Genomic DNA, 18617 nt, shown 5'->3' on the forward strand with positions numbered 1-18617 from the left:
CATTGTACTACATGTTTCATCGTCGTCTCTGTATGTTGACCCTTTTTCAGCAGATGTACGAATAATGCGGTTAGCTCTTCAATTTGAAGTCTCTGATTTACTGTGTGATGTCAAATGAAAGCTAGATGTAAGGACTTGACAAATTTAATATTGAACACTTTCAAGTTTTGCCAAAAAATAAATATCCGAAGCTTCGTTCTTTCGCTTGCTCTGTTAAGCCATGTTCGCTACAACTTACGTTTGTGAAAAATTATTTTCAACAATTAAAATAGTAAAAAACCAAATTTAGATCACGACTGACAGACAAAATACCTACGACTGGCAGTAAGTGACATAATTCCTGATTTTGAAACTTTGTCGCAGAGACATTCTGAAGACAGTTAATTGCAGGTTGTTATATTGTTCATTTATTGTTCATTTCTTTCTTCGTTACACGTACTAAATATTATCTTGAACTTTCAAATCTTTGCCAAAAAATAAATATCCGAAGCTTCGTTCTTTCGCTTGCTCTGTTGAAGCCATGTTCGCTACAACTTACGTTTGTGAAAAATTATTTTCTACAATGAAAATAGTAAAAACCAAATTTAGATCACGACTGACAGACAAATACCTTCGTGATCAACTACGACTGGCAGTAAGTGACATAATTCCTGATTTTGAAACTTTGTCGCAGAGACATTCTGAAGACAGTTAATTGCAGGTTGTTATATTGTTCATTTATTGTTCATTTCTTTCTTCGTTACACGTACTAAATATTATCTTGAACTTTCAAATCTTTGCCAAAAAATAAATATCCGAAGCTTCGTTCTTTCGCTTGCTCTGTTGAAGCCATGTTCGCTACAACTTACGTTTGTGAAAAATTATTTTCTACAATGAAAATAGTAAAAACCAAATTTAGATCACAACTCACAGACAAATACCTTCGTGATCAACTACGACTGGCAGTAAGTGACATAATTCCTGATTTTGAAACTTTGTCGCAGAGACATTCTGAAGACAATTAATTTCAGGTTGTGATATTGTTCATTTCTTTCTTCGTTACACGTACTAAACATTAGTTTGTAGCCTTGTGCTGTATAAAATTATATTTAAGTACATGGCATAAGGAAAATGAAAATCCATTAATAAGTCAGACAGTTGCTTCACTTCCCCTTCGGGTGTTCGCCCCCTCCATAGGTGCTATGCACGTTGCAGGTTACACAGTGGCTCGGCGCACGATTACATTTTCGCCATCGTTGAACTAGGTAATCAGTCCAAGCGGGAATCGAACCCGCGCCCTAGCGCACTGTTGCTCGCCAGGCAAGCGCCTTAGCCAACTGAGCTACACTGAAGCTGAAAAGTTTTTTTTTTTTATTAATTACTTTGTACTTGCAAAATCATTAGTCACTTGAGATGTATTAGTTGTTCCTCTCTAAAATAATATGTAGGAGTATTTATCAGAATTTACGAGTGCGTGCAAGTTGTCTTGTTGCCTACCTGATTTTTGTGAAATAACAGAGAATGTATTTTCCGTACCACGAACTTTGACGACATCCGTTCTCGGCTCACAACGAAGGTACATTCCATTCGCAGTACTTGCTGTACAGGTTTGCGGAAACTATCAACCTCGACAACGGACTTCAAAATTGCCGGCGGCACATTGTATAGAAGCAATTTTGTCGTAATTAACTGCCGCAGCTATGGGTAGCCATATTGAATTAGTTACAATACCTCTGACGTGACAATCGTTAATGAATTTTCCTACCTTATTCACAGCGAGTCTCATTGCGCCTGACAGTTCTGCAGCCCAACCAACATAGGCGGCATTCCTTTTTCTTCACGAGGAAGAATGTAGCTAATGCATAATAGTACGTGAGCGTATGTACAAATCATTATAAATCTGCTGATGTTTAAACTGCAGTTGTACAAAATGTTTCAGACACGATTTTACTTTCTTTTCACAAAATAAACACACATTTAAGGTTTATACCTACCAGTTTAAAGGAATGGCATGCAAATAAATGTAAAAATGAAGTGAATTTCCCAATCTTTCTAGCCGTATTAAGCAAGAAAAATTAAATTTAGGAGTACTTCGTTTATAATTTTTAATTTATGTTGTTTTATAACATTTTAGTGATTCTGTTGTGTCTAAATTACCAGCTTTAACGTAATGATAATAATAATAATAATAATAATAAAATTTATTTAAGGATATATACTAATTTCAATATTTAGATATTTTCATGAATTAGAAAACGTTATTTTTAGAAAATTGGACGTGATGAAACGAAACTACTATATGGGCTTTGTAACTATCCATACTGGAGAAATGAAAAATATAAACAGCTTCTCTGTAGCAAAATAGGTTATTATAATAGTATTAGTCCTATATATAGTAGTTGTGTAATTATGTCGGAAGATTTTTTTTCATTTGATTGTAAAAATGCCAATGAAGATTTCGAAGAGAATACAATAAAATTCAGTAAAATAAAATGGATGTAGGCTATTAAACGACATTTTGGTAAAAATATGCGAAAGTAAATGAACTGAACGAGTTTTTAACGAAACTTCCATATTTTTAAAGGTGAATTCAAAACATTTTTATCACTGGTATATCTGGTTAAAAACAACACATATACAAAATTTCATCCCTCTTTGATAAGTGCTTTGAATGTTATTAACATATTAATAAAATATTGTATGACTTGATATTGGAAGTTCCTTGCGCCACATTTTGCTGATATTGACCTATATGATTATGTAGGTACATTGCAACAAACATTACTATTGGGGTTTGCTGTACATTTAATCGGTAAATTAGTAGGAGTTTTTTATGATAATATTATAAAAAATGGAAATTTGTCCTTTGAAGATGTGGAAGAATTCAAATATCTCTAAGCAACAGTAACGAATATAAATGATACTCAGGAGGAAATTAAACGCAGCATAAATATGGAAAATGCGTGTTATTATTCGGTTGAGAAACTTTTGTCATCCAGTCTGCTGTCAAAAAAAAATCTGGAAGTTACAATTTATAAAACACTTATTATTACCGGTTGTTCTGTATAGTTGTGAAACTTGGACTTCACTTTGAGAGATGAATACAGGTTAAGACTGTTCGAGAATAAGGTGCTTAGGAAAATATTTGGGGCTAAGAGAGATGAAGTTACAGGAGAATGGAGAAAGTTACACAACGCAGAACTGCACGCATTGTATTCTTCACCTGACATAATTAGGAACATTAAATCCAGACGTTTGAAATGGACAGGGCATGTAGCACGTATGGGCGAATCCAGAAATGCATATAGAGTGTTAGTTGGGAGGCCGGAGGAAAAAAACCTTTGGGCAGGCCGAGACGTAGATGGGACGATAATATTAAAATGGATTTGAGTGAGTGGGGGATACGATGATAGAGACTGGATTTATCTTGCACAGGATATGGACCAATGGCGGGCTTATGTGAGGGCGACAATGAACCTTCGGGTTCCTTAAAATCGGTGAGTAAGTAAGTATTCTTTTACTGATTAATTTTACAGCGAAACGCTATAGTAAGGTTTGATCCCGTGTATGTAAGGATCCATGTAAGTTAATATCAGTTAATAATAATGTAAATTGTGGCGCAAGGGGCCTTTTATATAAAGCGATTTAACATTTTTAATATAAAATATTAATAAATGTAAAACACTTTTCATATGCGGATGAAATTTTGAAAAAAATTGTCGTTATTAATCACATATACCAGTGATCAACATTTCGTGAATCTAGCTTCATAAGTATGATAGTTATTGACGTTACTATTGTGAACCCTTAAAACTATGGAAGTTGGAAATTTCAGTATAGTGTCTCCTTAATTTATAGATGGAACTTCAGTGATGGCCAGCTTAGAATTACAAAATAAGAAGAAAAAGAGCGTTTAGTTACAAAGGATAACTGTAATGAGAGAATTCTACGAGTTTTTCTATAGACCTTAAAATAGGAAAGATCACCCACAATTCATTTTCTTCCATGCTGGATACAGGGTGTCTACCGGAAGCGAAAGAACCAAACAGTAACTAATATAAGCAATTAGTAATGAAATGTAACAAATTTTGAAAACTCGGTTAATCGTGGGTAAATTACGGATATTGTTCTGTTTCACTCATTTATTCTTGGCGCTTGGCGCCGTTGCCTAAGCTGCGGTCGTCGGTATCAGGGATTACATGCGAGTCTAATACAGTCTAGAAAGCTGGAGAGAAGTTGACCGAGCAGATTAGAGAGCCCAAGGAACAAGTCTGATGATAGATCGTAAAACGACTGAAATGTGATGAATGTTTTTTTCATCATGCTTATGAGTATTATTATTAACTTGTGATAACTAAAAAAGGAGACACCCTGTAGGCAGGATTTAAGCCACAGTTGTATTTGTCACATTTTGCTACTCTTCTAAAAATGCGACAAACTTTCTTTGTAAATGTGCAAAAATGCGACAACAACTTTGGACTTCAGAAACGAAGATGGTAATGGAGAAAATGAAATCAGAGATGTGTTTGAACTAATCTGAATTTAAATGAAATGCTAATGGCATGGGCAGTGTTAAAAAAGTATTGAGGAATAGATTTTCAGAAAAGGATTTCAAGGAATTGGTGCAGTTCATATAAGTTAAGTGAACAATTTCTTCTAATTGATTTATATAATTCCATCTACAGGAGCTAAATGACAGTTGTGAGCAGTACGGGATGAAGATAAATGCAAATAAGACGAAGACCATGGTCATAGAGAAGAAAAATAAACAAGGTAAACTTGCTAATTCTAAATGAGACAGTAGTACAAGTGGACAGCTTCAAATACTTGGGGTGTAGTATAAGAAGTAACATGAGCTGCAACCAGGAAGTCAAAAGGAGGATGCAATGGCAAAGGAAGCTTTTAATAGAAACAGGAACATCTTCTGCGGACCTCTGGAAAAGAACTTAGGAAGAAACTGGTGAAGTGCTTTGTATGGAGTGTGGCATTGTATGTGGGCAGAAACGTGGACATTACGACGAAGTGAAGAGAAGCGACTAGAAGAATTTGAAATGCGGATATGGAGGAGAACGGAACGTGTAAAGTGGACAGAGTAAGAAATGAAGTTGTGTTGGAAAGAGTGGGTGAAGAAAGAATGATGCTGAAACTGATCAGGAAGAGGAAAAAGGAATTGGTTGGGTCACTGACTGAGAAGAAACTGCCTACTGAAGGATGTACTGGTAGTAATGGTGAACGGGAGAAGAGTTCGGGACAGAAGAAGATATCAGATCATAGACGACATTAAGATATTATATGGATCATATGAGGAGACTAAGAGGAAGGCAGAAAATAGGAAAGATCGAAGAAAGCTGGATTTGCAGTGAAAGACCTGCCCTTAGGCAGAACACGAAATGAAAATGCATACTGTAAATTGTGAGCGAGGATTTAGTTGCATGAATCTTGTAAAAACTGAAATTAGAAAGCATCTTTCAGTAAAAAAGAGTTGGCACTCTGCTAGCAATAAATCTTGAAGGACCTACTATTAAAGAATTTCAGTGTTTAGAGTGCCCATAACATAACGTATTGTAATGTGATGTAAATTCAGTAGTAATTATTGATTCTAAACATACCTACGTGTAATGATTTAGTTACATAAGAGTATCTAGAGTGTGGTAAGATGGATTGCAAGTAATACAAATCCAAGAAACAAATTACATAACGATGAAAGAGTAATGGAACGGAGAAAAATTCTCTCCGGCGCCGGGATTTGAACCCGGGTTTTCAGCTCTACGTGCTGATGCTTTATCCACTAAGCCACACCGGATACAACCCTGGCGTCGGACAGAATTGTCTCTGATCTCTGTCTGTCCGACGCCGGGGTTGTATCCGGTGTGGCTTAGTGGATAAAGCATCAGCACGTAGAGCTGAAAACCCGGGTTCAAATCCCGGCGCCGGAGAGAATTTTTCTTCGTTCCATTTCTCTTTCATCGTATGATGACGCAGAATATCTGCATGGAAATATCATATGTACTTCAGTACATTCAAATAATAAATTACATCACGATTTGTTTCTGCATACTTGATTAATTTTATCTTTCTGTAAAACATTTATAATATTGCTCAAGATTTTCGCAATTTGCACAAATATGGTTTTTAATTTGTGCTTTTTTGCTGCAGTTATTTTATTTTCTTGCTTTTAACTCTGCCTGTATGTAATAAAGCATGACCATATCATCAAAAGTAAGATGGCTACAACTGAAGAAGTTAACTTAACTAAAACACTGAATAGTTCCAAGGATACGAAATACAGAATATTAAATTTGATTTGTCTCTCATTGATGGTTGTGAATATTACTTTGAAAGTTGATCTATCCACTCTTCATCGTATTGTTGTACTAGATATGTCTTCCACCAATTATGAAACTGGAAATTAACAACATAGGAAAGTGAATCTAACCTAGTTTCGATTTTAAAGTAAAAGTTGCGGTTATTAAAAGTGTAAGTTTATTTAGTCTTTTTGGCTTTCGTTCGGTTGAGGAGCATTCTTTCAAGCTGTTACTTGTTGAAGCGTGAGGTCTTTACGCTCGAATTCTCGCCAAGAGTTGGAACGAGAGGTAACTGTAACAATGGTCCGTAGTGGTACACCGGTTCCCATCACTTTCAGTACTACCAATATGTGATCTTTCGTCGTTCGTTGATTACAAGTAGGCTAGTTACGTTTTTTTAAATATTCGATCAAGAATTTTGTTTACGTTTATGAGGATTATAAGAGTATAGTGGTCATTCAACGCGTTCTGTACTGCAATTTCCGTCCATATTTCTTATACAGTATTTAGGACCTTAATATAATATGTATACCGCCGTTATAATGAAAATCTTTTTAGGGTTTGAAATTTTCTTAATTTAATTTGATAAATTATTTCAGGTCAAGGTGCAGTTTATGTTTTGGTGGAGAAGCTTTACATTTATATTTATTATTGGATTATTATTTGAGATTTTATTATGGAATTGGATTTAATTGTAATTTTTTGTAGATTGTAATGGTGATTTTGGCTCTAAAATATATACACATCGCCCGTCGCTCTCATTATTTATTAATTGACATAAGTCGTAACATAGTGGTTGTACCGGGAGGTGTGGCTGGGATTTATATACAAATGCATATTTTTACGGGGCAGTTGAAAGTGATGCAAGAACATTTTTATAAATATTTTGAACGTCTGTGATATAGGATATGCAAAGTTAATCGATCACATTTTTACATATTTCAGACGTCCTGCTTATTGTGGTATATTTGCAGGATTTTGTTGCATAAACTCCCAAATTTTGATGTTTTCGTAAGAAAAAGTAAAGCTATACATTGTTTTGGTTGTTGGGACACAGAATTTTTTGGTCCATGATTGGAAATTCCTTGCGTATGAAGGGAAGCTGTGGAAAGATAAAAACAATTGAGGACCGTTTTTTTTGCAAAACTTGCTAACTGAAAAAAAAAACTAAATTTTACAGGAGAGACAAAACACTATAGTAAGCAAGTTTTGCTGTATCTTTCACTTATAGCAGAAAGCAAGTTTTGAAAAAACGATCATACTTTGACACACTACAATGACGCCTTGAACATCATGTAGAGGCCTGCCTTATGTTAACGAATCCATCAAAATCTCAATTTTGCAAATTTTGCAGTTAGCAAGTTTTGAAAAAAAAGGTCCTCAATTACTTTCTGCTTTTGTTTCATTTGCTCTTGAATCGGGAAGTGAGGATATTGAATTACTGCGCAAAAAAAAAAAACATTTTCAAATATCCCTACCTATCTGTCTCTAACACCTTACAAATGATACCAATAGGGCACTACTTATGAAGCAACTAAGCCAGGAGATAATGGGGTAGAATGACCAGTTTGTTCCCCCCTCCATTGCATACATCGCCGACTAGCTACGTATTATACTAATCATATTTCAGATGCATAGAAACAATTGAGCCGTTCAGAGTAGAAGTGGTGTAAGTCAAAAATGGGTAATGGGGGTTAAAGTAAACATTCTGTAAAATACAGCGCAAAGTAGCAGTTAATATTGAATTTATTTAAACTATTAGTAGTCAGTGAATAGCACGAAGGACATATTAATTGCTACTTTGCGCTGTATTTTACAGAATTTTTACTTTAAACCTCACTGCCCAATTTTGACTTACACCACTTCTGCTCTGAACGGCTCAATTGTTTTTCCTCTGACACATATCGTCAAGTGAGATATACTGCACTTTCCTTGCATTTCCTTTTGCTGTTCCATAAATGATATGCATATCAACAAGTTGCGAGGTTTAATGAGTCAAAATATTATTTATGGTGCCAACTAGCTTATCCTGTGTTTATGAGAAACTGTCGTCTGCAACCAAACTTCAAAAGGATGGCCTTGAGTCCTATTCTAGCTGGTTACACTGACTAACATATCCAAGCTTGTAACTACCAAAAGGAACGTTTCCGGACATAGGTTCCTATATGATAGTCGTTCGTAATTGTCTCCTCCATCATCCCTAAAAGTTTGTAACATAGTCACTTAATCACACTTTATAGTTACTAAGTATTCCTGGTGTTTAATTGGATGTGTTTTAAATAACTGCATTTGGGCTATTCCATATGAAATCGATCAGTAATAAAACCTCGTATTTTTTTATACTCTAATTTTTTCCCTACTTATACAAGGTGCTGAGGGGAGTGCATTTTCAAAAAATATACTATCGAAAGTCAAACGGTTTTGGTATTATTGAGCGACAAATTTAGCGTATTTTATAAAAACAAGCCTCTTTCAGCGCTCAGAACTCTGGAACCATTTACTGCAGAACATTGAACGAGAGCTCATTTTGAAGCTGACATTTGGTAGGTTATGTTAAGAAGTAATCCTTATTTTTATTGTACACAGAGAGACAGATAATCTGATTTTACTTGCTTTTAGGATATTTGGCAATTTTAAAAAATGTAAAAAAAAATATTGAGAAAAAAACCTTGCATTATTAAGAGGGATTCGGCATTGTTTGCTTAGTGGCTCGGCAATAAGTTTCGAGGGTATTACATATTGTGCTCCAACCACGAGAAAGTCTCTGCCGGATGAGACGAAGGGGGGTAATGCTGTGAATGAATGTTGATGTCATAAGGTGTTATAAGGTCACACACGTAGGTACTCTTATCTCTATTGGCTAGCTCTCACAGCACAAACCATAACATTGATACAGACATATTGATACTACCCTAGTTACAAAATTAGATCACAGTTAATCTCCTAGTCTTTTAATCTCTTCATACAGGAAATAACAAATGCAGGAGATCGCATGGTTTTTAAACTGGCGTTATAACGGTAATATTATTTATCTACTTCGTTCCAATTGATGAGGCAATAGTAAGCACATTCCTTTCACGGTTGATCTCCTGGTTGGAGAACAGTAGATTATTTTCACACGCCTAGACTTGAACGGTGCAGTACCGCAAGCACTGGCCGAGAGCTGAATATAAGCGAGCGTTGGGCGTCATTTTACTCCTGTGTTTATGAAAACCTGTGATAAAGCTAGCACAGCTATGACTGCTAGACGACACATCACGTGTTTATGTCTACTGGCCTTGCTTGTCTCGGCTAGCTCCCGCTTCACAGTCAGCTGGTTACTTCACGCGCGTACTATTTATTTTCGTTATTTGATATTTTCAATACTTTATTATCAACGTCCCACCAGTAAAAATATGTGTTTATTTGTACTTTCAATGCGAAATCTAACCATATATTTTAAAAATATTTTTTCGTGGGCAAAGGCGTCTTAATGAAGAAAAATCTAAATTTCTCCATTTCCATAAAAAGTAAGAAAATCTGTTTACATGTAAATATAAACTTTAACTTCTCGGCATCAAAATAAACCATGATTTTGATCATTGGGTGAAAGAGTTTCGGAGCCACAACAGTTTAAAGTTGGTAATTTTATGAAAATACGATAAATTTAAATATTATTAATTTAAACACTATGAAGTTCTGATGCCTCAAACTTTGCACAAAGCATTGTATCACAGTTGTCAACGGACAGAAAAAGGTTCATTGTATTTAAAAATTGCAAGGTCATTTTTCTCTATATTTCGGTCGATTTGAGATGGAATAGGTCATATGTAAGAAGTCAGGTATTTCTTTACAATGAGTGACTCAACAGTAAGGTAATTTGAAACATGTTGCGGAGAGGATGTAAATGTAAAAAAGTACTAATTCACATTGATGTAACGAAACAACATTTTATTCAAATAAATATTTAAAACAAGCATCATACCTGCGAGTATCATAGGACTGGAAACAAAAGTAAATCGCTTTTAAGATTTGACTTCTATGAAAGTAATCTTGAGAAAATGTATTTAGAAGTCCCAATAAAATGTAACATTTACTGATAAACTTTGCAGTGACTTAGGTTACTTTATGTAGTTTATAGAATCAATAGACTATGATCATTGAAAAGTTTAATGTAGTGTTATAAATAATTGTAAAAGTCGAATGAGAAATTTCATTTTATATTAAATTTGATTAATTTTATCGGAAGTAAATGTTTCATATAATGAATTACAGAAGACTGGAATTACTGAAATAGTTTCGGTTTACAATATAACAAAATATTTTTACACATAATCTACAAATCAATGTACACAGTAGACTTCAAAATTGAGTCTTACATAACAAGTAGGTAACAGTATACAGTAATACACACTTAGAGACTGATAATTCATTAAAGTAATTATACATTTATAAAGTTTCTTTGCTCACGTTACTTGTTGTTTAGATGCTCGTAAAATTGAGGCGTGCTAATCTGAGAATAATTGTGGTGAATTTTTTGAATGACTGTCCTGTTGTATCAAAGTGTGTACATGTCTCTTTAGTGTATATTCTGCAGGTAATATTTACAGTTTCTCATCGTTTGATACGATAAAATATGACGACTGTTTCAACACACGTTTCTTATTTGTGAATCCAATGTTTTTATGTGACATATTACTTTAATAAGGTGTTAATAACATCGTTATCCTGTTTCATTGCGTTTTGTGAAGACTTGAGAATCCTTTAAAGCAGCGTTTCTCAAACTATGGTCCGCGGACCACCTGTGGTCCTCGAGGTCTGCCCTTGTGGTCCTTCCAAAAAGACAGAAGAAAAAATAAAATTCAAACGAATTGCATATCACACTAGCTGAAAATCTCAGAGTTCGGAAATGACACATGGCAATCGCCTTTCACTTTTTCTCTCAGTACTGACATTTTATGAAATTTATTACCCTACCCGTCTATAGACATCCCACTCTACTCTTAGTAACAAAAGAGGGATTTAAAGCACTATGAACGTGGGATTTCTCGTCATCTTTTCCTGCACATTTGGTACCGTACCTATAACCTAGCCAGGGACGACCCCAATTTATAACAGAGGAGCAAAGTACCTAATCTTTTCATGTATTTATGACTTTCTTAATAGTTTTTCCGATACCCAGTCTGGATATTGAAATGGTCACATACTGTACGTCGTACACGAATAATAGAATGCACCAAATTGCATCTTTACTTGCTTCAAATCGGGCATGTTTCTGCATTATTTTTCTTTTATTTCAGTTTTTCCAGATGACGATATAAGAAATTTTAGACTCCGCCTATTTTAAAATCCGGGCGAATCAGATCCAGAAATTCAAATTACAATACTTTTCTAATTATATTTTTTGTAGTCAATCACAAGTAACTTATAACAGATTCTGTTCATTGTCGATTCGTCGCTTGCCTGTTAGCAGTTTGTTGTTTGAAATCCTTCTTATGTGGTACACGCTAGTAGTTGTCCATGTCTCTGTTAAATAGTGCCCATTATGCATAATGAAAAACTGGCTTCGAAAAGAAAGGAACGTCATGATACGCTTCATTTAGTCAGTGTTAATAGTTCAGAAGCTGTGTGTAAAGATATTAATATCAATGATTCTAGTGCCATTAATGAAATATCTAGACATCCAAACATAGAATAACTTTGCAATAATCGGCAAGCTCATCCTCTCATTAATGTGAGTACCAACATTTAATTTTTTTAGTTAATAGGTTAAAGATTATCCAAATTCTAATAGCCTTGAATTATTAAAAAAATGAATTTTCTTCTATTAACATTAACTTCATTAATTCATAATACTATAAAATTAATTGAATTAACTTAATTTTAAAATCCTATAAACCCAACTTCGCAGGTTCAAGTCTCCTCGAATCCCAAAAGGTAAATTATTAGAACATAAAAAAATACAAATTAGATATGGATGCAATGCACAAATTACGACGTAGTATATAGAGAAAAGAGAAGGAGATGGAGTGTATGTATATTTAAGAAATGGTAATAAAGAAGTAGAGATGACATCTAGTAACTAATATATTAACTTCTTGAGTAATAGTTGAATGGAAAAGTATACGTGTGTACCCGGGTCCTAGGTAAATACTAATGAACTGTGAGATAAAGTTCAAACTGTGAGGTAAAGTCTTTATCTCACTAGTGGAATAAAGTAATGTTGAATAAAAGCCTACTTTACAAACGCAAAAGTATTTAGTAAAGGCATGGTTTTCGTTATGGTCATAGATAAAATATACTACACAAATGGGAAATTTGCTTTAGAAGGGAACAAGAGTAAGGTGGTCCGCGGAATTCTTCTGACTTAAAAAAGTGGTACCCACTTCAAAAGAGTTTAAAGTTATGAGAAACAATTGCTGACCGACCCTTGTTTCGTCACATAATAAATACAATACTTTAAAACACTGGATTCACGTTCGTTTGAGTTGCAGCTGTATCCTTTGATTTTTTTCAGAGTCAGTGACGTGAGTTTGGTGAGATTATAATAGGTAAAGATACTATTCAAAGAAATGAAACGGCTGAAGTAATACTAGCAATTTCGCGGGATTTTTATTGTTATTTATGTACCCATTAGAAAGACCAAAGTGGTATTTTAACAGCAACTTCATTCGTACATCTAATTGACCATTTGTCGTCTAATTCAACACGCTTTCGAATCACTTTCTGGTTATATAACAAGTCCTATCATAATAAAAACACAACCCATACCCATAAAGATTATATGCCTTAGTTAAGAACATATTTGATAGTACTGCCATACTGACTGGCAGAACGTCACTGAATCTCATTAGAAACGTGGTTAAGACACCGTCTTCGTCATGCCATAATCTCTGATCTCATTTTAAAGTGGCTGATATTGGTTTTCGTCTAGACCTGGAATTCCTTCTCACTGTATCTCTCCTTCTCTTGCCCGCCGCCGTTGTGGCCATGGGTGGCGATGGGGTCGTGTTAGTTGGTTGAGACGAAGTTGAATTGCTTGCTACAGCTGTACTGACTACTGCAGTTTGTGTGGTATTTGTTGTGATTGTGGTGTTCGATGTCATTGTTATAGTTGTATTTGAAACCATTGTCGTATTTGAGCTCATTGAAGAGTTGGCCGCCGCTGTCATATTTCCCGACGGCATTGTGCCGTTCATGGCTGTGGTCGTGTTCATGGGAATCCAAGTTTGTTTGATCATATCCGCTCCTTTTTCTGCTATCATGATGGTCGGTGCGTTTGTATTTCCGCTGACGATATAAGGCATGATGGATGCGTCGATGACCCTGAGACCTTGGATGCCGTAGACTCTAAGCTGAGGGTCTACCACGGCGCTACGGTCGAATGACGGGCCCATCTTACAGGTTCCTGCAGGGTGGTAAATTGTTTTTGTGGTCTGGATGATAGCGCAGTTCCAGTACGCGAAGGACCCGAAACGTAGTGCTTCACAGCCCGGTACAGGGGTGATATCGAGGCTGTATCGCATGTTCCTTAGAACGCTGGTTTGTGACAGTCTCGCTGCTATTAGAAGACCTTCTATAAGAATCTGCATATCGGGTGGCTCAGAGAAATAGTTGGGGTAGATCAGTGGTGGGTCAAAAGGATTTGTTGTGTTCAGTTTGACCAAACCGCGACTTCGCGGCCTCAGAATTGTAGGCCTTGCTATGATGTGGTTGTAGTAACAGAAGGGCTCCAGAGTGATAGGTTCCACCACGCACGTCTCCCCCGGTGGAACCGTCGCGTTGGTTGTTAAGGGACTTGTGAATCCTGTTGTCAGGTTCCGGATGACAACTTCAGAATCGAAAGTAAACTGAAGATCAGGATAATCGCCCATCGCTCTTGCGTATTGAGACCTTCCAAAGGCGTTAACTTGAAGGACTCCGGTTGCAGACAACGGTCCTGTTCCTTCGCGGATGTACTGCAGAAGATGTTCCATCCTCTGGTTTAGGTTAGGCACCTGGGCTGTATCAGTCAACGTGTAGTACACACCTCCAGAACTAACATGATCCTGAAAGTTATATCCCACGCTGAGGTCCTGGATCACCGTGATGCCTAAGGGCTCTAGGAATTCTCGCGGTCCTACACCAGATAGAGACAATACCTGTGGAGAGTTGATCGCGCCTGCGCTGACTATGACTTCCTTGCTGGCCATGGCTGTCAGGGTTGTGATTCTGTCTTCTTCCAAGACGTACTGAACGCCAGTTGCTCTTTTCGTGGCGTCGATTATTATTCTAGTAACTGTAGCGTTCGTGATAACTGTGAGGTTTGGCCTCATGCGTCGGATGGGCTTCAGGAACGCGGTGTTGGTGCTCTGTCTCTCTCCGCCGCGGGTCGTGGTTTGTGCCCGCATGACTCCTTCCTGGCTCGCGCCGTTGAAGTCCAGTTCCCTGTACCCTATTTCCCTGAACGCTGCAATTAGAGCCCTGACGTTGATGTCCTGGTAGGGCAGTGTCTGCACGCTTTGGAACCCTCCGGTGCCGTGGTAGGCGGTGTCGGCCGCGTACTGGGGGTCCAGGTTGTTCTCGGACTTGATGAAGTAGGGGAGGGTCTCGTTGTAGCTCCAGCCCGTGTTCCCCAGCGCCGCCCAGTGGTCGTAGTCCTGGCGGTTGCCTCTGACGTAGAGCATACCGTTGAGCACGCTCGACCCCCCCAGCACTCGGCCGCGGGGGAACATGCAGCCCATTCGTCCGCAGGACCGTACTTCGGGCTGCGTCATGTAGTTCCAGTCCACGCCGCTCGTGTTGCCCTGGAGGAAAGGGATGAAGGGCGGCACGTCCGCTGCGAACGGCTCCTCGTCCCCCGCCTCAAGCAGCAGAATGTTCCAGCTCGCTATCTCAGATAATCTGCAACATACAGGCTTTGTTTTAGGCAGCTCGGAAGCAGGGAAACATTATGGAACGTGTCAGCAGCTAACAGTATTGGGAGCAACGTATGAAGAGCGGTGACATAAACAACACTAGTGCACGAAACAAGAATATTGTGGGCAAAAGTGCAAAAAGCGGAACTTTATTTAATTATTTATGTATTTACTTACTTACTTATTTAGTTTTTTAGTTTTTTACTTATTTACTAATTTATTTATTTATTTACTTTTTTAGTTTTTACTTTTTTACTTATTTACTTATTTATTTATTTATTTATTTACTTATTTAGTTTTTACTTATTTACTTATTTATTTATTTATTTACTTATTTACTTTTTTACTTATTTACTTATTTAGTTTTTACTTTTTTACTTATTTATTTATTTACTTATTTACTTTTTTACTTATTTACTTATTTAGTTTTTACTTTTTTACTTATTTATTTATTTACTTATTTACTTTTTTACTTATTTACTTATTTAGTTTTTACTTTTTTACTTATTTATTTACTTATTTACTTTTTTACTTATTTACTTATTTAGTTTTTACTTATTTACTTATTTATTTATTTATTTATTTACTTATTTACTTTTTACTTATTTACTTATTTAGTTTTTACTTTTTTACTTATTTATTTATTTACTTTTTTACTTATTTACTTATTTAGTTTTTACTTTTTTACTTATTTATTTATTTATTTACTTATTTACTTTTTTACTTATTTACTTTTTACTTTTTTACTTATTTATTTATTTTTTTACTTATTTACTTTTTTACTTATTTACTTATTTAGTTTTTACTTTTTTACTTATTTATTTATTTATTTACTTATTTACTTTTTTACTTATTTACTTATTTAGTTTTTACTTTTTTATTTATTTATTTACTTTTTTACTTATTTACTTATTTAGTTTTTACTTATTTACTTATTTATTTATTTACTTATTTACTTTTTTACTTATTTAGTTATTTAGTTTTTACTTTATTACTTATTTATTTACTTATTTAATTTTTTAACTTATTTACTTATTTATTCATTTATTTATTTATTTATTTACTTACTAGCCGTACCCGTGCGCTCCGCTGCACCTGTTAGAAATAAATATAAAGTAATTACATAATTAAAATAGGACGTTTGATCCAGGGAACATTCGTGTTTGATAGAAGAATAAATCGTTTAATATGTTACTTAACTTCAATTGTATTTAAAATATTAAAATGCGATCATTTTGACCCAGAGACCACTCATTTGGTGCAATGACAATTCCTTTAACATGGTATTAATTGTTATTACCAATTATTTTTGGAAAAGCGAAAATTAACAGAAAAATTTTGGCTACAGATTTATTATTATGTTTATATTATATTATGTAAAAATTGTGTTGATAACGGATGTACTCGAATTAGAAAGTTTTTAATTTGTTGTGGGAGCTCTTGAATCTCAGGAGGAACAGCTTTTACAACAGCGCAACATAATCTGCTTGGCTCATTACCCAATTTTTTTTGCATTGCATTTATTGCATATATATTATGTATTTTAACACGATTCAATTGAGCATAGTTAAAATTTGAATTATAAAACAATGGATTGCTAAGCTAACGTACTATTACTGCATACTAAATCAGTACACTCTCGTTGTTCGTTAATTCTCTGAGATAAAAATGAATATGTTCATAAACATTATTTTAAGAAATGCAGGAAATGAATATACAGAATAACCTATCAAGTTTTCTGTGCATAAGAAGCTATTTTAACCTTACCTGGTCCTCAATTCACTCACAAGTTACTGTAATAACATTATAGCATTATGTCCATCCAGAGAAACTACACTTTCCAATGATGAAATAATAATTAATTATACAAATCGGTTAATTTAGCTTCCTATATTACTTCAAACAAACACAGAAACATTGTCTGTAGGCTATGTTTCATAGCTTTCGATTGTTGTGTCCAAGGCCCCTTATAGACGAAGTCATTTGTTTTTTATTTCAATACACCGCCTTAGATGGCAGTTATTTTAATTTTAAAACTCATTTATCTCATTAAATATCAGTCCTATCAAAATTTTTCAATGAATAACACACATCAGAAATCATTTTCAAAGAAACTTTTGTTATGTAATATTTTTCACAAAAACCAATAATAAGCGAGATATTTCGATTTATTTAATTCAGGCCCCCTTATAACTCCCCTTTTAAATAACGTATTTTGAATGCCATATAGCCTAAAATCTAAGTTACAACGAACTTAATTTATATTCCAATTTTCATCGAAATCCGTTCAGCCATTATCGCGTGAAAAGGTAACAAACATACAGACAGACAGACAGACATACAAACAAAAATTAAAAAAAGCAATTTTCGGTTTCAGGATGGTTAATTATACATGTTAACACCAATAATTTTTAGAAAATCGAAAATTACCAGAAAAATTTTGGCTACAGATTTATTATTAATTTAGAATTATTTATTTATTTATTTATTTATTTATTTATTTATCTTTTATTTATTTATTTAGACACAAGGACACATCCCAACGAAATTCTCAACACACAACTCAACTTCAAAGCACACACACTCTTTGACTCTACACAATACCACATGAACACACCCTCACAGCAAACAGAACAAGTGGTGCCAAGACCAACAACGACCAGTTCTGAAGATGACCCATAAATAGGTCGAAACATGTTAACGAGGTACGTTGAAATTTAACACAGGAAAGTCTTATCATACATATTCCGAAATAATATATATTTTTTAAGTTGTGTTAGAAGAAAATACTGATATTTGACCATTTTTTAAATGAATTTATTTTTCATCAGACAATCTATCAAAGGTAGAGAGGTGATCTTGCATCATATTGTAGATAGGACATGCATAAATACACACAAAACATTTCATCACAGAATGTTGGATAGGTTTTTAGTTATGTGGGAAATGCTTCATCACTGCACATTGAACTGAAAAAAAGGTAAATATATTTTTTTAATCGTAAAAATATATTATATATATATATATATATATGTATAGCAGAAGGACAGTGTTTTACACATACTAACTTCCATTATTGTACAAGGTACAGTAATTGAGGGAAAAAATGTTGAATATTTCCAAAATTTTATTGCTGTAAGCTGTACCTAACCCCTTAAGTGAGCCAAATCATGTATAAATGGAAAACACAGTTTCTGAAAACAGGTTCAAAATATTTCTTTTTTTTTTCATCTACTATAACGTTTTTATATAGAGTTTCTCCATACAATTAAATGCAGGAGAACTACAAGAAGTATTCCATGCCTTTTACTCATCTTGTATAAGCCTACGTAATTTTTTTCTATGTCTCATTTTACGTCACTGACATCCATTCAAAACAGTATCATCAACATTGGTGGTTCTGAAGCGTATCTTCTGGTAAAAGTAGAAGTACGTATTATCAGATAATATGCGTTCA

General features: G+C 34.8%; 1 protein-coding gene across 5 annotated transcripts in view; it reads right to left on the minus strand.

The window, feature by feature from the left end:
* Positions 1–10193: 10193 nt before the first annotated feature.
* LOC138711729 (glucose dehydrogenase [FAD, quinone]-like) overlaps positions 10194–18617 on the minus strand; it is a 70727-nt gene continuing 62303 nt past the window's right edge. For all 5 annotated transcript variants that reach the window (XM_069842887.1, XM_069842890.1, XM_069842891.1 and 2 more), the window contains exon 3: positions 10194–15146. In XM_069842887.1, the coding sequence (XP_069698988.1) occupies positions 13163–15146 (1984 nt within the window). In that variant the 3' untranslated portion in view covers positions 10194–13162. The remainder of the gene's footprint in view (positions 15147–18617) is intronic.

This window comes from Periplaneta americana, chromosome 13 (assembly GCF_040183065.1).
Source record: "Periplaneta americana isolate PAMFEO1 chromosome 13, P.americana_PAMFEO1_priV1, whole genome shotgun sequence".
Lineage (NCBI taxonomy): Eukaryota > Metazoa > Arthropoda > Insecta > Blattodea > Blattidae > Periplaneta > Periplaneta americana.